At 37.6% G+C, this 24,315-nt stretch overlaps 1 protein-coding gene across 1 annotated transcript in view; it reads right to left on the bottom strand.

Moving 5' to 3' along the window:
- NPAS3 (neuronal PAS domain protein 3) overlaps positions 1-24,315 on the bottom strand; it is an 855,986-nt gene that overhangs the window by 711,612 nt on the left and 120,059 nt on the right. The window contains 2 exon segments of the mRNA XM_012647885.1: positions 23,189-23,217; positions 24,110-24,126. Coding sequence (XP_012503339.1) covers positions 23,189-23,217; positions 24,110-24,126 — 46 coding nt within the window.

The following is a 24,315-nucleotide window of genomic DNA, read 5'->3' on the forward strand; positions in this document are numbered from 1 at the left end:
AAATTGAAAATACTTGGCTTTGTCCCTAGCATGGACCTAGATCTAACTTTAGTATGACTTTTGTGAGACAACTAAAATTGAGGCCCTGGCCCCCATCCCTTGGGCTCTATTTTCAGGTAATGCTAGAATCTTGTGCAATGCATGGGAGATTACCAAATTAAAAGAAGTGACAAACCTCCTCTACAACTACTCTAACTCTTACAATAACCCCAAGTGAATGCCTGTATTCACTAGGCAATACTAATAGGCGAGGTTATGAGGTAGGGTAAGAGAAGAGATAAGGTGGTTATATTTCACTTAAAAGGATTGGAAGAAATGATGAGAAATCTTCCAAGGTTGAATATCAGAATTCATTTTAGATCAGAATAAGAGGTACCTGGTACAAAGTGAAGGGACTTACAAATCTGCATTTCAGATCTTAAGTTATTGTGCTTGACAACATTTATTTACTTTCTTTCTCTTACTGCTGTTAAATTCTACCATTTCTTTCTTTACAACTGAAACTGTAACTCAGTGAAACACTAACTCAGTAATGAATATCCTAAGGATATTATCATTTTTAAAACAAAGAGTCCTTCTGTAATACTAATATTATAAAACAATCTTACATAAATAAAAAGTTCTCTTAAGTTTTTAATTATAAGAATGTATGGAAAATGACCATTAAATCAAAACATAGCATGCATGCATTTTATTACACATATAACAAAACAGTATTTCTTTGTAATCGATTAATCAAGATGTTCTTTAACCCATACAGTCAAAAATAAAGCCTCTGATGCCCATTAGGTTGAAGAAAAATACACATCATTTTTAACATATAATGACATGTCCAATTCTGTGTGAGCATCTACAGCCTTTCTGAGTGTCACAGAAAAGAAAGTATAATAACCTTGTAGTGGGAGTGTGGGGAAAGCTTGTTTGTAAAATATGCCAAGAGACAATATGCTTTCTACTCCTAGGAGACTGTTGGTAAATCTTTTTTATGAGTACACTATGAGGTGAATAATTAACACTTCCAACTGAAAGTTGACTACCATCATAATATTTAGTCAATGAATTGTTACAGCTGAGTTTTAACTCATACGAAAGTAACTATAATACTTTCAATCGTAATAATACTTCAACATAAATCTAAAATAAAAGATAATGAATTCAGTTCAAAATGTCTTTTCACATATTAGTGTTGGTTGTTGTATCTTACTATATTAAAAAATGAAACAATATCAACATAAAATGTCTTTTCACAAGAAAAACTGCATGCTTAATATTTTAATAGTTCAGTTTCTATGGCATAAATCTGCTAGAAAAAAAAGGGACTCAGCCTGCATTAAAGATCCACAAAGCTTTTGGTTTAATCACACGACTAGCCCACTGGGGCCACTGTGGATGAATCATTCCATGGGAAGAGAGAATAGATTTTCCCACGTAAACGGGCAAATTGAGCATTCCAGTGAGTTTCTTAAGACTGACCGATGAATTCTTCCCTACTGAAGGGGACTATCATACTTTCGGGGGTAAAGGGGTTTTACAGTATAATTAGCTGATTGTGAATAAAGAATTACTCCATTTTCTCCTCCTCACAGCCCCATCCAGGGCAGCACATTTCAGATATTTTATTTTAAACCTAACAGGTTAAATGGACTATAAGTGAACCAGGAAATTATGTTAACTGGAAGCACTCTCATCTATCTATATACAATGTTTCAGTTTCAAGTAACGTTTTCTCATCCTCCTTCATTGCTGGAAAGAACTGGAACATAAGAATTATTTTGGAATAGACGAACCTCATTGACTTGGGATAAGAAGCAGATAAGGGAGAAAGTGGCACAGGATAATTTTCATATGTGCCTGCTTTGCACTTTTCATATGCTAACAAAATTGTAGAAGAATCAAGTGTGAACGGTTAGACCTGTCTGGATGAGGACAACCTTTAGTGTCACTACTACAGAAACATCGTGGTAAGTGCCAAATACTTTTCGTATCTTATGCCACAGCCATCACCATGAAAATAACTGTTTGCTTTCCCAGCGCTGTACTGACATGGATCCTCCCAAGGAATAAACACTCTGCTCTCCAGCACCATCTGTTTACTGGACGCTATCCCATAGGAGAGCAGACAGTTTCCACTGGTACTTGGTACTCTTCCCTTTCATCATCAATTTCATGACCACAAGACTAGCTGTTCCCTCTCCACACTCAAAGTAAACTCAAGGGTCTCCTTTATTTCCTGCCCACCTCCCTTCTTGCATACTCCAGGGCTTAGACAGTTCTCAGTACCCTGTTGCCTCGAGGAACTCCCCGTGACTCAGGATAAGGAGTGTCAAGGGATACTTAATTATTTTTTAATGTGTTAGCCTACCCTCCACCTATAACACTGTTTTGTGGGGAAATTCTTCTAGGATTCCAAACCACTAACTTTCTAACTTACAGGCTATAACCCAGTTCTATAGGGAGGTTGTCTTTTACTGGATTTGATTCACTGTTGGGAGAAAATGGTGCCCTCACTCACACACATATGCCTTCCTTTGGACTGGCCTCAGGGAGATTCCCATGTAACCAGGAAATTTTCATGACTGGTCCCTCAATCTATATTTGATACAGATCCAAGCATATTATATAGAGAAAATTCTGGGATTATCTCACAGCTATGTAGTCTACCAATTTGTATAACTAAAAATTATTAGTGATGGTATTTACTCAAAATGCATAGAAGTGCTTACAGCGTTAAAACTAAAGTCAATTCAACATAGGTGTTACAGTCTAGTAAGTTCAGAAATAAACCATTTTTACTTTTGGTGATGTGACTGCCCAAAAGACCCCATTCTTTTGGATATACTTTTACTAAAGCTTCTAATGTCTGAGAAAATACCTGTCCCATCCCCATTTCTCATTTGGGAATACCCTGAGGCTTTCATTCCTGAATTACTTAAAAAATGAGATGGTCAAGGAAATGACAGTATTAACTCCAGTTCTTAGGACTTTCAGGGGTCTTCTAGGAAAAAGGAGTGTAGATTTGTTGCTCAACTGCTGTGGGTAGAAAGAGAGAGAGAGACAGAGACATCTGTCCCCAGGGTGCTGCCTCACACTCACACTGGGGAGCACACTGGGATTCTGCACTCAGGAGTGCATTGACTACATAGTAAAACTGGGTATCCTTCCAAACCCCGAGAGGCTTCTGAATTCCAGACATGGCAATTTTCTCCCAATGAGAGGATGAGGAGTAGATAAAAAGTGGTACAATTTTAAGAGAAAATGTAGCATAGAGTTTGTTTGTACTGCCACCTGCACCTCCTCTTCCCACACTATTTCCCCCAGAAGTAAAAGAGAGTTCCATCATCCCCTCTTTCTGAAGCAACATTTTAAAATGGAAATAAATTTATGGTATGTTAAGCCTAGCAGAGAGAGATAAAGGATTAGGAACTTCAGACTCCCATCATCTCCATTCAAGGACACGACTCTCTCCTTATCTGGGCTGGGACTTTCTTAGCTGCCACTGTACCTCCTACTTCTAATAAGGTCCAGTTGAATCTTCAGTGTTTTGGGCATATAACTCTAATGGCCACCTTTTATTACCTCTACCCTCATATGATTGCATAAACAGCTTATCTCTTTCTTTTATCATGGGGTGAAGGCAAAGTCACTTTGAATAATGAACCTATAATTTACAGAGTATTAAATGCCACATATTGCACAAAATGTTTAAACACAACGGGGTACTAAAACCTCACAACACTCTGTAAAGCAGGCATTGTGATTTGGATTATACCAACGAGAAAACAGGCTGAACTTTAAGGGGCCATGCATGGCAGAGCTGAGATTCTACACTTGGGTCGGCCCCAAAGCCAAGGTTTCTGACCACTGCTTTATACACCCTATCCTAAGAAGTCATTTCTTAAGCAACTTCTCCTTTAAGGTCTAGTGCTAAGTTCCACAGAATGCAATTTTGATAAATACAACTCATTCCACTCTTCAAAACTTTACAACATAAAATTTACAAGAGAGGAGTGTCAAATCAATATGGTAAAACTCAAGTGGTAGGATATACTTTAATGTAACAAGAATTTTCAAAACAAAGTCTAGATGGCCTCCCAAAGCCACATTAGCTTTATCCTATTTTAATTGTGTGTTTCTATGGCAAATAGGTGAATATTTTCTCATAAATGTAATTATTACAAGGAACATAATGAGAATCCAAGTATTTTCAGTTTTTCAATCAAGCTTAGGTCCCACCTAGATTCTCTTTGGGCCAGTCAACACTCTTCACTGAGTACCAACTATGTTTATAACACAATTTTCCTTCCCATGGATGCTTTAATAGTACTTATTTCTCACTAGCATGGCCAATCATTGGGGACAATTGATCTTCTAATAAATCTTTAAAGAGAAATCATTGCAAGTTCGGCTATCCAGGAAAAAGTCCTGTAAATCAGCCTAAGGTAACAATGTTAGTTTGCCCTCGGGGCATTTCTTTTTGCTAGCACCAAAATAACCCAAAGTACACAAGTGTACCCCAAGGGCTGCCATACAAAGTGGTTCAATACAAACTGATTCATGGACACCCAGAGCTGTGAAGAAGCGGTTCCCCTGGGCTGAGACTAGACAACAAGTACTGTCCAGGTCTGGTGAATAAAGAGGAAGAGAGAAACAGACAAGCTGCACCAGTTCCATTAATCCTGGACAGCAGCAATCCCTGATCCACTTTAAACTACGGATGCAAAAGGGTTAAACCAGGAGATCTAAATGTTTGGAGAGATCATCTTGAGCATGCAGAAGCTATGCAAATGGGCTACAAGGCTGGGGGAGAAAGCCTAATGAAGATTCCTTCTCACTTGGCAAAGTAAAAAGAGTCTCTATTTACAGAAAATAACCTCTTTGCAGTATGTGGGAACTACTCCTACAGCAATGCAAGGTGGCAAGCTAAAATTAGAGTTGGAACAGCTCTTCCTGTTTGGCAGCTGATAGGCTCACATACACTTTAGTACTTGAGAGTAAGCTGGAAAAAAAAAAAAAGTTGGCCTCTCTTCCTTTCTCTTAAACGGGTTAGATATTTCAATTCTATGGTCTACCCTGGCTGCTTGTGTTTTTATTTTCAAAGTTCTGAAACGAGAGCAGCGATTTCTCATCCACCATTTCCAGAGTGAATGCCAAGGAACACTAGCACTAGTCCCTTTGGTGCAATGCTTTAAGATAATAGAGTTCCATGGACAAATATATTATGAGGAAACGCTACGTGGCATGGTTCCCCTCCAGTAATTTCACAACGTACACCAGCTCATTAGCGATCGATGTACATTTCTAGTAAAGAATCCCTTTAGCTTTATTTACCCTCATGTTTACCAAACCATCTAACCTATTTTTCAAATAATACTTATTAACAGCTTTTGAAAAACACTTTGGGAAATATTATTCAGACAGCAGAAGCAGGTAGAAAGGAACAGATAACATCCTCTTTGTAAAGCAGCTCTTAAATAAGAACTAAAGTGCAAACAGAGTAAGTAAGCTTTTAAAGATTGCAACAGCCTCTTGATGGGCTCCCTACTTGCAGTCTCTCCTTTCAGATCTTACAAGCTTTCCCATGATGTCACGCACACCTCAGGCAATAATGCCCTATGGCATCCTCCAGTCCACCTTTGAATGTAACCAGGTGATGCCCAATTTTGCCTCCAAGTTTTTTTAACATGGCTCTGTCATCTCAAATGTTTACTTCAATGCCCCAAAGCTTCTAAAGTGAGCTCAAGTTTCATTGTCTCCAACCTCCTCTAACTCCACCCTTCTCTGCACTTCACTGTTCTGACTGGTGGTAACAATCATTGTGGCATTTAAGTGCATACTTACTCCCCTATCTGCTACTACTTTTTTTTCAACTGTTTTATATATTTGGGTCTTATTCATCTAAAAAATATCATCAGATTGAACAATGTGCCTATACAAAAATGCTAATACTATACCTTATCTCCCCAGCAACATTATACATAACTTTCTTGTGGATGAGAAACACTTTTAAAATTTTATATCCCTTTATTGCCCGATAGTGCTGTGCACATAGGAAGAATTCACTGCCTGAACATCCGAACAAAAAGGTACAATTCAGTGATTCAAGGTAGTGAACTTTGAAAATATGAGTTGTACTATTAAACTGGAACTAACCAATGAGCACACAAGCGCACGGAGGGAAGTAAAACTCAGTGGACATCACCCAGGGGGAAGGGGCAGAGAAGAGGGGCAAAAAGCTGATAGGTACAATGAACACGATCTGGATGATGAGCAAACATATAGCTGGGACTTGAGCATTACAAAAGCAATCCATGTAACCCAAAACGTGTACCCCATTAATATTTAGAAATTTTATAAAATGTGTATATATAAGGTATGTGTACATGACAGAATTCTACATGGAGGAAGGGAAAGGTGGTAATCAAAGGAAAGCATTTTCTGCATTAACTATTTTTCCCTTCAATGAAGAACGGTACTGAAAACAGCCCCACAATGGGTCAAGAAAGCAATCTAAAGCATCTCTGAGTACCGTATGTCTGAACATGCTTGCACAATTACTAGTCCAGGCAACTTGGGGTTTGAGACACAGAGAGAAGGCAGATTCTACCAGTAAAGCAGCAGTTATACATTGCCGTTTGGGAATATAATTCCAAAAATCTCATATAATTCACTGGAAATATTGGTTTAAGTGAATTCCAATTATTTTCTGATAATAAATGTAATGAACTCTGTAAGATAAATGCTTATTCTAAATTTAATTTTCCAAAACTTTACTGGCTTAATATAAAAAAATGTGAAAAAAATATAACCCTGCATATCTATGTCAGCAAGAAACTCTTTCCCCATTTTTACATGCATTCTACCAGGAAGGAAGCAATGCCAAGACGTAATAGTTTTCTCTGAGAATTACTTCTACCATACCTTAAATACGAATAAGACTTAATATTATGTCACTTGTGTTACTCTAAAGTTATTTCATTCAAAGAGAAAAATGTTCTGCTAAAAATCTAACTATTCTGCTATCTTTTTCTTAATCTATATTTCACTTTCTACTGTTTTTGGAAATCTAAGGTTCATGTGGTTTTATTTTGTGGTAAGACACTGATGTACCCATTACTAAACAATTCTAAGTTGACTGATTACTATAACCATTACCACAGATAGTACTGCAGGCACCTCTCCAGAGGAGGAATGTTCTCAACGTTTTGGGAGCCAATTCAAATGCAGTCTCCAAACTCAGAATAAACAGAATTGGTGCTTCTTGCATTTTATTTCTAAGTCCAGAATCAAAACAAAACTACCTGCATATTACTAAGGGAAAAATGTCCAATTAACTATCCTGGGGACTGAAACAAATGTCCATCTAGCATATCCCTGATTATCTGCAGTTTCATCATGCCAGTGGGATAACCACATGTATTTTCAATGACGATTCTGGCAGTGAAAATAAGTCATATATTTCATACAAATTGAAACCAAAAGGGGCAAAAAAAAAAAACCACCCAAAACCTTACTGCAACGTTTTGAGCAAAGCAATACTGACTCATTTTAAAACACTATTTAAGGTACTAGAAACTGTAATTAAATCAGGTCTTGAAAGTGCTAAGCGGAAGAAAAGTGTTAATTAGTAAATTAGTAAAAATACCATTTTTAGAGTGGAAAAGCTTTCTTTTACACTTTTAAACATTTATGAAAAAAACAATTTCTTGATAAGGTGCAATTTGGAATATTTATAGAAGCTTGATTTTAAGCTTTCTTTTAAAAAAAATTCACAGCACCCTTCATCCAATAAGCTCAGTGCTCTACAAAATACACCCCCCCCACAGTAAAAAAGTAGAAAATAAAATATAAGGCATAACAGAGAAAATTTAAGTACAGGAAACAGGAGGGAGCATCCCTGGAAAGAACGAGCATTGGCAGCACAGTCAGCTAACAGGGCCTAATAATTTCCATATGTTCAATCAAGGCTACCCTCATAGCTTGCTCCAGCACCTCCTTCAGAACTTTGCTCATTGTCACCCTTTCAGCAAGGCCTTTTCTAGCCAGCCCATTTAGAACCCCAAACCCCACTGTACCTCTAGGTCTCCTTAGCCCACTTTCTTCTTGTTTAATGTTATCTCCATAGCATTTACCACCTTTTCATGTATTCTACAATTGCTTAGTATCTGCTACCCCCACAGGAATGTAAACACTACACAGGCCCATAACTCTGCCTGTTTTAACCATTGTTGTATCCCTAGTACCTAGAACAGTGCCTGGTACCTAGTAGATGCTCAATAAATAGTTATATGAATGAATAGCATCAAGCCTCTTTGTACCAGACTTCCAAAGTCCTGGATATTTTTCTATTTGTGCTTTGTAATGGATGTAGAAAAACTTCTGTAGAATAAAAATCACACATGCCAAAAATATTTCTTTTAAAGTTACATTTAAAAGAAATAAATATTTTGTCATATATATTCAGCTGAAAATACTTTTTTGTAAGTAACACATTGCTTTCGATTAATCAGATAAAGATGAAAGTCAAGAATTTTGCCAACAGTGTTTCGTGCTAACATTACTAAGTTATGCCTTTCAGCTCAGTATACTGCATATGAAGGATATCTTGTTAAAACAACTGTTGGAGGCAAGTCATGTCATATCAGCTACACTCTGTACCCTATGGGAACTCAAATGGCCCAAACTCTCTGTTAATATAATCTTGCTGCTCTGTTGAGCTAAGGCAAAATCAGTTTTTCAGAGACATGTAAGCCTTCATTCATATAAATACTGCATTATCTATATGTCTTCCAGAAATGAAGGAAAGCTGCTGTAAGGATTATGCTGAATCAATTTAGGAAGGTAAATATTGTTAACAAATACCATAAAATAACCTAGTAAATGATTCCAATCTCCATTTATCAACTAACAAGAAGTCTATAATCTTCTTCATGTAATTGGTAACATAGTACCTATGGGAAAATAAAATGCCCAGCTCAAGGGCTCTAGGTAGCTTTTTAGCAAGTGACTCTTTAGTTCTAACACAGAACTTTCTATGCAATACCCTAAACAACTCCACAATTCTCCTGTACTTTTTCCTTTGGGATGTGAGGACTTACTTTTGCTTATCAACCTCTGCTCCTTATAAATTATCTCATCACAAAAAATAAATACCTTTGTTTTCAGATTTTTTTGAGAGGACTAAGGGAGAAGTAGTGACAGAAATATGAGTTTTTTCTTCCTTAATTAATGATATTCAAGTCTGGTGGTAAGTAATTATGAAAAATACAAAACCACATTATTTATAAAAATTGTGTGATAGTTTCATTGGCTAAAAATTTTAAAGATCAATTCTAGTATAAAAACAGACACAGAATTGTGAATGATTTGAAAACTAAGTTTAATTTTTAAAATTTTTAATTATTATGGGTACGTAATAGTTGTATATATTTACGGGATGCATGTGATGTTTTGATAAAGGCAAACAATGTATAATGATCAAATCAGGGTAACTGGGGTATCCATCACTCAAGCATTTATCATTTCTTTGTGTTAGGAACATTCCAATTCCATTCTCTTAGTTATTTTAAAATGTATAATGACATTGACTACAGATACCCTGTTGTGCTATTAAATACTAGACTTTATTCATTCTAACTACATTTTTACACCCATTAACCATCCCCGCTTTATCCCTCCCTCTTCCTGCTACCCTTCCCAGCCTCTAGAACTATCAATTTTTAAATATAATTCAATCACTGATTCTACCAATTAACAAAATATCAAAATAAATCTTAAAATTTTAGACCTTAAACAAAATACATATTCTTATGGACTCTGCAGATAGTCTGTTAAAGATTTACTAAATTCTAAAGTTATTTATGAGAATTCACTATATCATTACCTCCTTAAAGAAATATTTTAAAGAGGTGAGATTTAACTTATGCTTGTAAGTTATCTCTCTTTTGCCAGCTCAATGGCCTAATATTTAGCATAAAGGATGCAGTTTCCTAAGTGCTCCTACTGACTAATAGAAACTAATATAAAACATGCTCTAGCATCTTGTAGATGACTGTCAGGTAGGCCAAAGACATTGGCAAACTCAACTAAGAGAATTGAACATCAGTTATCCTTTGGTGATATTAACTTTATGAACTAAGATAAGAAGAGAGAAAAAACAGCATGTGTAGGACGTACCTTAGAAACAAAGGTCCTGAAGAACTTTAATGAAACAGTTATATACATGAAATGAAAAAATATGAATTTCCAAAGACACCGAAATGTTTTAAATGACACAAGCTAAGATACGTCACACATTGCTAATACTACAGTCAGCTTCCCTTTCAGAATACTCTCACTCATGTTCTTTAAAGTCATCTATGATGAAAAATGCAGAAGGACCCTATGAAAATCCTACTAACCCAGATATTTTTCATAAATCAAATATCACTTATTACAACAAGTGCAGTAAGTATAAACCTTATTCATAAAACCTTAAAATACTTAAGTCAGAATTCCTACAAAAACTGGGTTAGCACAGGGATTCAGGTGTTATAATATTCAAAGTACCCTTATGATTTAAAAAAAAAAAATTTCCTATACATAATGGAACATCTCAAGAAAAGCTTATATATTAGAGCAGAAAATAAAACGTAACACTTTAATTACAGTTCTAAGGAAATGATTAAAATGGGATTTTTTTTTTCCTTTCTCTATATTGTTTGTCTAGATGGAGGTAAAAATGGAGTTAATAAAAGTGTGAATCTTGAAGTTCACAATCAACAGGAGAAATTATAAAAAACCTCTCCTCAGTATGGTAGCTATCAGAAATGGCACACTAATCTCACAAGTTGGTTCTGCCATGAGCAAACACATTTACATAGCTGTTCCCATGTAGTGATCTATCTTTAAAAAACGGTATGTCATTCCTGCACCATCACCCATCTGTTACATTTGATTGGCACCTGATGTAAGGCAGCATTTACTAACATAGAGCTGAAGGTCATCTATTTGATCATCACTAGCTTATATTATATATACCTATCCCATAACATTAACATGTATTTTTTTCTTATATATAGTCTCTGTGTGTGTATATTATATAAAATAGGATATGAATTAAATTTTGGCCACTTATAATAATTAATCCATCTGTGGAACCATTTTTGGCTGTCTATCCAAGCCCAAGAATGTTCACTATCTCATCATTTCTTCCTGATGCTCTATCAATACATATAATTTTTAAAGTGTTCCCTGGTTGAATCCTGTTGAGGAATGTAGGTAATCATGTAAACCACAGACAGCATACTGGAACTAGAACAGTGGTTCTCCAACTTTCCAGTCTGCAAATCACTTTTATGAGTCCGGACATGACATGATCCCTCTACCCCACCCTGCGTTCATATAACAGCCCTTAAAAATAAATCTTGAAATAATCTATGTTTACACAGATTTACACAGTCTCCTCACTTCATGATTATCCTAACAGCCTGTCAGCTGGCCTCTCTCTCTCATCCACTCCACACAAACACAGAGGTTAGAAAAATCTCACACATACCATTATTATTTGGCCCAAATACTACAGTATATTGAAACTATATAAAATGCCAAATTCAAATTCCTCTCTTCCCATCAGGCTCATTCCTTTCTAGTCCCCATCCTGAACAGAAATTCTTGTTTCCACCCTCTGTCATGTACAAACATGGCTTGTTTATTCCCATCTCTCAAGGGGCAGCTTCGTGTTCCATCTTTCCAAGAAGAGTTCCTCCATTCACCATAGCCACAAATGATTTTGTCCATCTGACCTTGTAGCAAACTGAGAGACTTACGCCACTCTTAAGGTATTTCACCTGGCTTGTCTGGTATCAGAAGCACTTGTCACACTTTATCCCTATGGCCTAAGTTCCTTCATACAATAGAGCTCTACCTTTCTAAATCCATATGTAACTGCATGTTGTGTGCCTCCCTCAACTGGATATAAACTCCATGCTATAGCAACTGAAACTTAGTAGGTATTCACTCAATATTTTTTAAATTAATAAATTATTATATGTCTTATTTCTCTGCTGGCCTGTAACCTTCTTGACATTGGAGATACCTAGAATTTCCCATAAAGAGATAATATTTCCTTGATAAATGAGTGTTTGTTCCTGAATAGAGCCAAACAACTTTCAACACTACCATATCCTCCCCCAATATATTCTGTTTGCACCAAATAAAACATTAACAAGTTGTCCAGTGGTTAAAATGAAATATTAAAAGCCAGCAGTGGTATCACCATCATTTAAGTAATGCTTATCTAACTCATTCTCTTTCCTCTTAGGGTATGAGTATAATAAAATAAAAAATCGTTTAAGTTGTAGAAATTATTAGGACACTTTAAAAATTAAGGCCAGGTACAGTGGCTCATGCCTGTAATCCCAGCACTTTGGGAGGCTAAGATGGAAGGATCACTTGAACCCAGGAGTCTGAGGCTCCAGTGAGCTATGATGCCAGCACTACACTCCAGCCTGGGTGACAGAGTAATGTAACCCTGTCTCTACTAAATAAATAAATATTAATACATGAATTATATATTTTTCTTATAAATAAAATACCAATTAAAAATATGGGTTGGCCGGGCGCAGTGGCTCACGCCTGATTTGTGGTACAAGTAAACCAAACTTGCCACCAGATCCCTGTAAAAATACGCTACTTAAAATCTGCTGGCCCATAATTTTAGTTTTCTAGCCTCTACTCTTCCTGAGCACTAACTTAGGAATGGTAAGGCATGGTGGCGCATGCCTGTAGTCCGAGCTATTCAGGAGGCTGAGACAGAAGGATCTCTTGAGCCCAGGAGTTTGAGGTTGCTGTGAGCTAGGACGCCACGGCACTGTAGCCCGGGCAAAAAAGAGTGAGATTCTGTCTCAAAAAAAAAAAAAAAATGGGTTACAAGTCTATGCAAAAGAATACTGTGTACCAAGGTTCCTCTCCAGGAAGGAGGGAAGAGGAGAGAGGGAGGGAGGAGGAGGGAGAGAGAGAGAATTTCAAGGAAACCAAAGGCCCACAAGTACTGGCTCTACTAGACATTAAACCATGTGAGCATGTTCCCACACAGCCCTGCCAATTCCATCCTGACCCACAGCATCCCCTGCCATTTCAGTTCTAAACAAAGATTTATGTCAAATTATGTTCTAGTTTTGTGGTGTAGCAACATAGCCATCCAGGGTTACGATGGGCCCACCTAACACATGTTCACTTGGAACTTAGTCCAAATTAGATCCTGAGTCCCCTAGGGAAAAAGACCAGTACAGTAGCCCACACTGTTCTTTCATCAGCGTAAGCTTTCATGTATTTCTATTATAAAGAAAATTTCACCTTTGTTAAATTACATTTTCAATTTATCATGTTTTTCGTGTTCATATTATAGGTTTATATAAATTTCAAAATATAGTACAGTGATTTCTAATACATTGCTTTGTGGACAATACTTGTGCACTTGAGGTTATTTTCTAAATGAAATTTTAAATCTTTTTCTTTTTGAGGGGGTTGGGGGGGTGGTTCCCATCAATTAGTCCAGAACATTACAAAATTAAAAAGCAAGAATATTACTATTTTCCACTATTTATTTAAAAGCAAAATTGAAACTTTTTAAAAAAGATACCAACACAGAATCTCTTCTTCAGAAATGTGATGGAAATGTAATTTATAGCTTTAATTAGCATGACTATATTTTTTTGTTCCAGTAATTTTCAAAATAAAATTATTATTTTTTATTTTGGGGCTATTATCATTTTGACTTGATTTTACAAATATTTAAATGATACCTAAAATTAAGATTCCATCCAACATAATGTACATAGAGTTTGTCATTGTTGTGGGTTATATATGCCAAATGGTAAATGTTGCAATTATACATTTAAAGTGTCATAAAATACCTACCTTTTTACCCATTACTCTAGAATGTAGGTAAGGAGGAGGTAGATTTGCTTTGCTATTATTGGTTACTTTTAAAATCTTAATTATTGCACATAGTTTTCTGAATACTATTTCTATAGCTCAACATGATTAAAAGTCTCAACTAAAAGAATTACCAAATTGTCTGGCTTATGAAAATATTTTGGAATTGGCTATTTAACCAATGAATTGAATTTCTCCTGAAAACATGAACAGCCTAATCATGGCTTATCCGTGTCTTTTTATGACCATGTAAGTGTTGATCTAAAAATTTTTCTGAGAGCAGAAAGCTGTCCTTTTCTATTAAGTTCTAACTATGTCTTTTTACCAACTTCTGTGCATATTCTTTGATGACTGTTCAAAAATATTATTAACGATAACAGTATTGTTCCTAATGATAATCAACCATTAATTTATTATGAGATTCAATGAATCACTTAACAGCAAACCAACTATGGACCAACCTTCTGGGTAAATATGTCATGGGGGTAAGTTGTGCCCACTAGCTGGTACAGACCAAACCTAGGAAAATGGAAAGAGGCTGAAATTACTTCTTTTCGGCACATATTAGTGAGACCAAAAGTTCACTCTCAGTCTGCCATAACTGTCTAAATTCCATGTTAGAAAAAGATTTCTGAAGCTGGATAACAAAGGTAAAAGCACCTATACTATTAAACACTTCCAAAAGTTTTTATAAACATGCTTTAATATATTTATATCTACATCAGATACAGTCCCTCTTGAGCATTCTTTGTGCCTTACCATCTTAAATATCTTGCATTCATATTGTGCTAAATACTAAACATTTAGCTTATTGGACAGCTGTAACCCATCCAGCACTGCCCGAGTACAGGCCCATGTACAGAACCAAGAATGCAACCTCAGCTTTCCAACCTGCAGCTTGATGCTCTGACCCCCACGCCACGTGCTATGATCATGAGTGATGGAGCTGTTCTGCCTGTACGTCACTTTCAAATAATGATTCACAAAGTTAATCAAAAGGGCTTCCCTGTTCAATATTTACCTGTTACTCATTGACAGCCACTGTCTGCACTGCCATCTAGGATGTATAGAATGGGATCAGGAAAACTGAGCTCAAACAGAACCTGAGTGCCTCACTGAAGTATCAGGCACAACGAAAGCAGAATTAAGCCACTCTTCAAACCACCCCTGACAGTAAAGATGTCTGCGTGAGTTCCATGGTAGTAACGCACTGCTCCTTCCTGGATTTGGAGGTCAAATAAGTTGCTGATAATAAGAGGGATGGAAAAAAAAACCACCACCACATGAAAGGAAAAGAAAAAAAAAAGAAGGGAGATATTAGGTAGCAAAAATACAAACATGGGGGGAAAAATAGTAATTTCCTGTACTTGGACAAAAAAATAATATTCCCTCCATGATGTGATCTCCTTGCTTTTATGTACTAGGAAAGTCATATCTATCCTGAAAATTATTTTTCTCATTTTAATACACATTCAACATTTTAAGCTAAAAAATAATAAGAAAACATTGATCTTTCTATGTATTAGAGATTTAAATGCTGTTTACCAGTCTGTCAATCAAGCAATTCAATCAGAAGGTTGCTGACCAGCTGCGATGTCCACCTTGAAAGAGAGGCAGGTATTCATACTGATCATAATGCAATTCTCTATGTCAATTTTTAACTGTCAGCTAGAGAGCAAGACTTACTAGGAAACCTTATTATTCATATTTATTAACTAAGCATTTTGATAAGTTCTGAACATAGGTGGTTAAGGAGGGGAAAAAGTCACTCCAAATGTTAAATCTTCTTTTAACCAACTCTTCCTGAGCACTAACTTAGGAATGGTAAACACTATGTGAGTGCTTAGTATGCACCAGACATTGTTCTAAGCAGTTTACATGTATTAGTTCATATAATCCCCATAAGTAGACCCTATGAGATAATATGGTCATTTCAGAAATGAGAAAGATGGGGAGCAGAGAGCTCATGTAACTTGTTCAAGATCACCCAAATAAGTAATGGAACCAGGGTTTGAATACTAAGTCTCCACCAGAGCCTGTACACTTCTTATACTACACTGAAGTTCTCTAACTGCATTCAGCACTACTCAGATATAAGACAATCATTGGCCTTTAACAAGTAGCTTTAAAAAGTTTATATGGAGTAGATAAATGAATAAATACCTCTAAGGAACTCGCAGTCTTATTGAGAAGATATTATATACACATGCACTGCCTCTTAAGTTTTATTTATAAGTTTATGTCACACCTCATCTCTAAGTTTACAAGTTCCTGAAAGGTTATTTATTTGTATATATATGATTAAGTACCACCACACATATAATACAGAATAAATGATAAGTTAGGATTTAATCTTGTATTTGATATTGACTTCACGCTCCCTTTTTTATTCCTCCCCTCATCCAGTCCACCAGCAAATCCATTGGCTCTTCCTTCAAAATATATCAGAATCCAAATTCTTCTAACCACCTCCACTTCTCCACTTTTGGTATGAGCCACCTTGATTACAGTGACGGCCGCTAGCTAGGCCCACCACTTCCACCCTTGTCCCCTGAAGCATACGCTCAGCCAGCAGCTGGACTGGTTCCAAAATAAGTTAAATCCCTTTACTCCTCAATTCAAAATCCTCCCAAGTCTCCATTTTAAGTGGAATAAAAGCCCAAGGCCTACCTAGCCTGCCAGTATCCTGTGTGCTGGCTCCCAGCCATGGCTCCAACCTGTGCCCTGCTACTGTCCTCCTTGCTCATCAGACCCCACCACGCCGGCCTCCCTGGTGTGCTGTGAACACACGGCAAACTCTTCGGCTTCAGAGCCTTTGCAGTGGTTGTTCGTTCTACCCAGAGTATTTTCCCCGGGCTATCTGAATGCCTAACTCCCTCACTGCCTCTGCGCAAATGTCCTCTTTTTAATGGGGCCTCACCTACTGTAGTTGAAACCACACAACCCACCTTCATTCCAGCACTCCTGATTCCTTCTCAACCTTCTATATTTTTGTTCCACAGCACTGACCACCACTTAGCAGATCGTATGAGTTCCTCTGTTCTGAATGTTTACTGCCTGTTTCTAATATCATTTAACTTTGAGAACAAAGAATATGGGCTTTGTTCACTGTTATACCCTAAACAATAGTTCCTGGTTATAGAAGAACCCAGCTAATATGTTAAATTAAGAGAAGGGAAAAACACTGTGAATAAGACTAGGTTAGAAAGACTTCACAGAGGAGCAGAGATGAGGAGTCAGTGCCTGTGTTGTGCCTGCCACGGAGTGGACATGCTTCCCGGGCAGAAGCAGAGAGCTTTTGCTAAGCAATGTCTGGGGGTGAGGGGTGGAGGCGGAGAGCCAGACTGGAGCAACACCGGTGGGTTCTAAAACACTAAGATTACAGACAGCATGCAGTGAGAGGGAATGATTCTGAACAAAGAAATATATTATAAATAGCATTTTAGTTTGGTAACTATTTATAAGGTAACCCATAAAGGAAAATTTTTGCATTCCCTAGTATGGTGCTTTGCACACAGAACTCAAGTATTTATTTATCTCAATCGAACTGAGTAAGATATGAAAAGAAGGGAAGTTTTAAAAGAAATCATGCTACAAACAGGATATTTGAGAGTAGCAGAATAAAAGATGATTCCAAGAGTGAGCCTGAATTACTATAAAAATGAAGTTAAAGCAAAAGAAGTGCAAGGTAGGAGAGGATCTTTCTGGGGAAGACACTGAGTTCTGTATTGGAGGAATAGTTTCACTGTCCTGGAAAGAGCCCTAAACTGGGGGAGGAGAAAAGTCTTGATGTTCGTTCCAACCACATCACACCACAACTGTGTGAAATTCTTCAAATCACTTAACCTCTATGATGCAAGGGTTTTTGTTTTGTTCCATGTAAAATAAAGACAAAACAATTCATTAGGTTGCTCTGAGAATTCATTGCAAAAGTCCGTGGAAGTGCTTGCAAACTTGTTTGGGCATCACATGCGGAGGTTGATGTAAAGTGAAACACAAGTAGAAATGTCAAGTAGTTTGAAAATATAAAACCAGAGTTTGGAGACAGGTATGGCTTGAGATAAAGTTTAGACTCATCCATTTCTATGTGATACCTGCAGTATAAGGAAAGATTAAATTTCTAAGGGGGAGACGGAATTGGCCCCATGCTGGAGATTACACAGCTTTACACTCAAAGGACACTGACTATTGCGTTCCTAAATGACCACTGTTCAAACATGACAAACCTCCATCCTCTATAGGTATGGCTTTAAGTTTCTTGGAGTCTTATTCTTTTGCAGAAATAGATTTCAGCAGACCATCCTTTGACAGTGGGTGGATGTTTTTCTTAGGTGAAGTATCATCCTTCCCCAAGGGATCATGTCATCCACTTGACAAGGGAGGAACTGCTGAGCCCAATGGGCCTGATCTGGCTTCCTATAAATAGTTAGCACATTGCACCTTGTTAGCTGTGTGAATGAGCAACTTGCCACATCTCTCTGAGCCTCCATTGTCTTGGGTGCAAAATCAGAATATTACTTACTTCAAATATGGTTGCTTGGGTCACTTACAATAATGCTTCAAGACCACAGCACACCATATTTGGAGCATGTGATTTCCTTTCCTTCTGATTTCAGCCTTATAAATTACCGCAACCCGTGTATTACTGTCCATGGAAAACCAGCTAACACAGAAGCAGGAATGGTGAAACTCAAACATAACTTCACAGTCAAGAGTTAAAGCTTCTGTTGTCCCAGAAGGATCAACTTAACCTCGCAATGAAAGGCTTTGGCATCACTGTTTCCTTTTGATGGCAGAATAAATGCAGCTGTATTCATTCTGCTCTGTCTCTATCTCACAGCCTGGCATTCTGAGGACACTCTGTACCACAGCAAACATTTATGTCCTGCAAATTTCTCCTGAACAGCCCTAAGAAAGGTATTTGTGGTACAAGTAAACCAAACTTGCCACCAGATCCCTGTAAAAATACGCTACTTAAAATCTGCTGGCCCATAATTTTAGTTTTCTAGCCTCTTCCCTGAGGCATTTCCCAAGGACCATGATAAATCTTTAAAAACCAAAAAACTCAGCATTCTTTATTCCTACCAGCCTCGTGTAAATTGTTACTAGCTCTAGGCAAGCAGCATTCAGAAAAGAGGGTAAACAGTCTTGCTACCAGATGAATTTATTGATCATGAATTTTACAAGACCTCAGGAATATCCCCTACTCTGTACCCTCATCCCCACTGGATGTGTCCCCAAACGTCTCCTTTTTAAAGGTGGTGACGTGACTACCACTGTTTGCATTGATACTAATTCAAGACTTAGGACACCTGATGAATTTCCCCAGGGTATGAGAGAGCTGCTACTTCTTATTTTCCCCTTGCAAGCCAACAGGCAGTAAAGCAGTCCCTGGAAAAGCACGCTGCTTCCCCTGGAAGTGAGCAAAGATCCCCCTGCAATTACTGTACAATGCATTCTTCACCAGGAGATCCAGACGGTGCCTAAAGCACACAGGACAGGAGGCTTTGTGCCTGACAGAGCCGTGCTAACTCGATTTCACTCTTAAAACAGTTACAGTTTCGTTCGTGAAGCTGAAGAGAGGAAGCAAAGAGAAGAATCATCAAAAAGATCATATACCTCCCCGTTCCAAGGCCGAGGCATGCAGTTGGCTGTGACTCACTGGGAGCACCCCCAACAGGCAATAGTCAGGAAAATGATGCTGTTATGAAAGCTCATATTGCTTGAGATGTGAGTAATGAGAATTGCTAGCAAGAGAAAGACACCTCTCCTCATTGGTAACACGTGAGAACAAGCAAAGAGTGTGGCCCAGGGATCCATTATAACTGGGCTGAGGGAGGGAAAGAGAAATTAGGTTTTAAATGAGATGCGGTGATAGTCTATTTAATCACATAAATCTCAAGCACCCAATTCCAAATAATTCTCAAACTCACATGAATCAGAAGGTCTCAAATTTGCCAATGCAAAATCACTCAAGAACGCTTTCATTACACACTGGTCTTTGAACCAAAATCTTCCAAGGACCCAGCCCTCTGCTTTGAGAACTAGGCTCAATGCTGAACACAGTAAATAGAATTCTTTTTAAGCAACCTAGAGAATGATGCAGCACACGTGGGACATAAGAGAATGAGTTTGTAAAGCAATCAGAACACTCCATCTAATCGCTTAACAGTTGCTCTTCATACATGTACATATTCTGGTCTAGAAAAGCCATGTGTGTCTTCAACCCACCATATCTTTCTCACCACTAGCTTCATTCTATAACTTGCCAAATTATTTTCACATTTAAATGATGCACTCTCTAGATAAACATTGAGGTGTTAAGGATTTTTCTGCTGAAAATCTCATCACTGATGAGTACATCACTAGTTCTTGCTAGAGGAATTTAAATCCAAACAAAGGAATTTAAGTTCCCAAACAAAGGAATTTAAGTTCCCAAACAAAAACAAGGGATAAAAATGCAGAAAGTAGATACAAACTACACGAGGAAAAAAAAGTTCACATCAGAAAGGAAATCTCTGCAGAGCACAGTTTCTAAATAGAAGTTGATCATATAGCTTTCAGCTTCCCTCAAATAAGCTGCTCATGTACAAGTTAGAACACTTGGCCTCAGAAATTTCCCAGCTGAGGCATTTGTGAATGGATTCACAAGCAAAGACCTATATATAAGGATATATATCCATAAAAAGTGATATGCATATAAATACACACAATTATATAGAAGACAACAAAGATAGATGCCAAATTGCTAACAGTGGCTATTTATGGGTGAGACAATTACAAATGACACTGATTTTTTTCTTTATGCTTACCTGCATTTTCTAAATGTTCCAGAATGAAAATGTATTGCCTCTCTATTCAAAAAGAGCTATTCCAAGAGAAGAGCATAAAATGTCATGAGGTAACTAATCTAGGAACCCCCCATTCACCAAACCAGACTCCTGACATTGTACCTAGCGAAAGGAAAGTCCAAGAATATCCGCTCAACACAAGCTGAAGGTCCACCAGAGATTGCTCTGTGAGCTCCAAGGTAACAAATTCAAAGCCATTTACTGAGTAGAGGACAGGAAATTCTCTGAATCAACACAAAAGTACATGGAAATCAAATTTCTGAGTAGGGTAAAGTCAAAATCCTATCTGACCCCTTTTGTTGTTGAGAGGACTATTAGGGAAGGTATATTAATTATTCTTCTTATTACAACAGAGGTACTAATGCACATTTTTCTTATTGTAAACATATTGCTCACATTTTTACTATAATCATTTTTATTGTAAGTGGCATTTCCACAGTATTTTATGTATTTTTCATAAGGAATATTACATTTTCTTCAATTTTCTAAAATTATAAATTTTCCTGGTATATGAAATTAATTAACAGATCCTGAATTCACTAAAATTAACAATGATCTTATAATGGAATACTGTTACTTTGCTATGAAAATGCAATGTCTCATTTATATTACATAAAACATAGTAATAAATAACAAGTACAACACAATGCAGAGTGTGTTCCTCTTTGCAACTTAAAGTTCTTCAGCATTTCCATAGTCACAATAGCTTATCTTGCTGGAGGTTCAATGCTTACTATTTCCATTTTGCAGATAAGAGCTCTATGAGGTCAACATTTGTATTCTAAGACAGATGAGTAACAAAGGAGTACTTATTTAGTGAAGACTTACTATGTAAGTAAACACCACATAAGTGTTCTTGTGATTTACACCTTAAGCTCTGAAGTCGGACAGCCTGAGGTCTAATGCAGAGATCAGCATACTTTCTCTCTAAAGGGCCAGATTGTAAGTATTTCAGGCTTTGTGGGTCATATGGTCTCTGTCACCAATTCTCGGCTATGCCCTTATAGCAGGAAAGGAGGCATAGACAATACATAGATGAATGGGTGTGGCCATGTTCCAATAAAATTTTATTTACAAAAATGGGCAGGGGGAAAGAAGGGGTAGTTTTGGCTAGTGGGCCATAATTTGGTGATGCTAATCCAAATTCCACCACCTTCTTCACCTGGAGTTTCTTCAGACCTATAACCTTGTGTTATCTGTAAAATAGTGGTAATAAGCATACTTAATGCATAAGTTTATTGTAAGGATTTTTCAAAAACGCATGTTAAGCCATTAGCCCACTGCTTGATATCAGCATCTGGTTAAAGATCAGTAATCTTAGGTATTATCGTCTTAATCATCACACTGATCCTCCAAATTATGATACCGTTATTATTTTACCCCTGCTTTATAGATAAGCAAACAGAGGCTTAAAGAGTTAAGTAATTTAGTCACTGTCCCACATGTAACAGATAATAGTGAGGCTAGGATCGAAGCCAGATCCACTTCCAGAAGGTTTAACCACCCCTAGCAATGATTAAATACTATTGCATGGACTTGTGGATCTCTTAAAATAGGTTGCTCAAAGAATAAAGCATAAACGCTTCTGCTCTAATGTATAAACCAAGTCCAAAGATTCACTAATGACACATATATAAACTCAACACAGAACAAGCTGTTCTATGGCAAGGAAAATTTATTAAAAATCACAGTTTATGTGTAACCGTAAGTTTGCTGTATTATTTTTAAAGTCTGGGCACAGGCTTATCAGTATCTCTGCCTCTCTGAAATGACCTGTTAGCGATTCCAAACACTGTAGTTCAACAGAATGCTACAAAAGCTTCATTGTAGCATTATTCCTCTCACCTTGACCTTTACTTTCTAGTCTCAAGTTTCTAGAGTTCTCATACATACTGCAGGTGTGTCACTAACCAATTATTTTTTAAGATCTAGGTAGTCACTTCTCTCATAATGAAAATATACACTTCGGTGAAGCCAATTAATATTCCTTCATTCTAAATCACGCTGCCTGTGCCTACCCATTTTTACTCTCTGGCATTCGTTGATCTTTAGTTACAAGTGGTCTATGAGGAGAAAGGCAGATGTGGAGGACCTCAAACCAGGAGAAGCAATGAATTTGCAGACAGATCCTGAACTGCATTTCACATTGGGAGAGTCCTCCAAGATATTTATCAATCAAAAACAACTTGAAACTAACAAACGGCACAATTTCACATTCTTCCTTGCAAAGCACACTAAATGAGTTGTGAAACAGAGAGAAGATGAAGCCGTGGTCTACTCCCACAGCGGGTTCCCGCCTAGCCTCCGGGGTAACCTACCTCCTGGGTAATTCTTTTCTATCACGCAATCCTTGTCACACTCTTCCTCTCCTGAACACTCCCACAGGGGCTGTCACAGGACAGCAGTCCTCCCAGATCTGATGCCTTTCCTCTCCTTTCCTCTCCCGCCTCCCCTCCTATCACCCTTCCCCAAGCCCTCCACTTCTGCCTGTGCTACACCACCAATTTGCTACACCTCCCCAAGTACCTGCCCAACTATGAAGACACTGGAGTCCACCCTGACTACTAAATGACCCTTTGTGGTGCCACTTCCATGGTTGGCACTTATCTGTCATGCAGAATGCCTATGCCTTGTTGATATCTTAGTCTTCATGGCTTCTGGAGAGCAGAAATTATCAGTCACCTCTGAATAGGTCAGTGTAGAACAGTCCATGTAGAATAGCACCTGACCCTTGGATGATGATTAAAATATATTTGTTAAATGAATAAATTAGCTCATTTTTAAGCTAGTCTGGAATAAGCCCTAAATAATACACTTTCATGTCATCCACATTCCCAAAATATGCCACTTCAAGTCATTTACAGGCAAAATCATTGGTATGATGCTAAAATTATCTTGGAGAAACCACCAGAAACCATGCTGAGGTCTGAAAGGCATGATGTGGAAATTAGAATTCATTTGGATATTAAATGGCTTGAAGCAGTTCTTATGACAAAGTTCAATGTCTGTTTAACATGCAGATTCTATTAGGGCTCTTTATGAAGTTCCTTGTATATTTCTAACTCTTTTCTCGACTCTTTGTTATTTACTGATCCAAACAAAACTGGCATAAATTATTCTAATGGGGAGACACGACTGAATAATGACAATCAATTGATCAGGTTGAACAACCAGCAAAAGAATTCACTTACGCTGGAGCCTCCTTGACCTTCCCCGCTCTCCTTCCGCGTTGGTGACCATCTTCCCCCTAGCAGACTGCCTGACAAGGCGCCTGTCTTGTTCTCCTTAATTAGGATAGCACGCGAAAGTGGTTAGCACTCTGGCCCTCCACAGCTGACAATGACTGGAGATTTCCTTCCTCCTTCACTCATCTACCTCTTCTCTTCCCTGGACCTTGTTCCTTCCCTCTTTTGAGTCTGAATCTTCCCATTTCCAAACCCAGGCCTCCTGGCCAAGGCCAGCCTTAACACTGTTCTGAATAGAAAAACAACTACATTCTGGATTTGTTATTTTCGGGGAAGGAAGAAACTTTACTCCTCTCCAGACCCAA

The sequence above is a fragment of the Propithecus coquereli genome, unplaced genomic scaffold, assembly GCF_000956105.1.
Source record: "Propithecus coquereli isolate 6110/MARCELLA unplaced genomic scaffold, Pcoq_1.0 Scaffold273, whole genome shotgun sequence".
NCBI classification, from domain to species: Eukaryota; Metazoa; Chordata; class Mammalia; order Primates; family Indriidae; genus Propithecus; species Propithecus coquereli.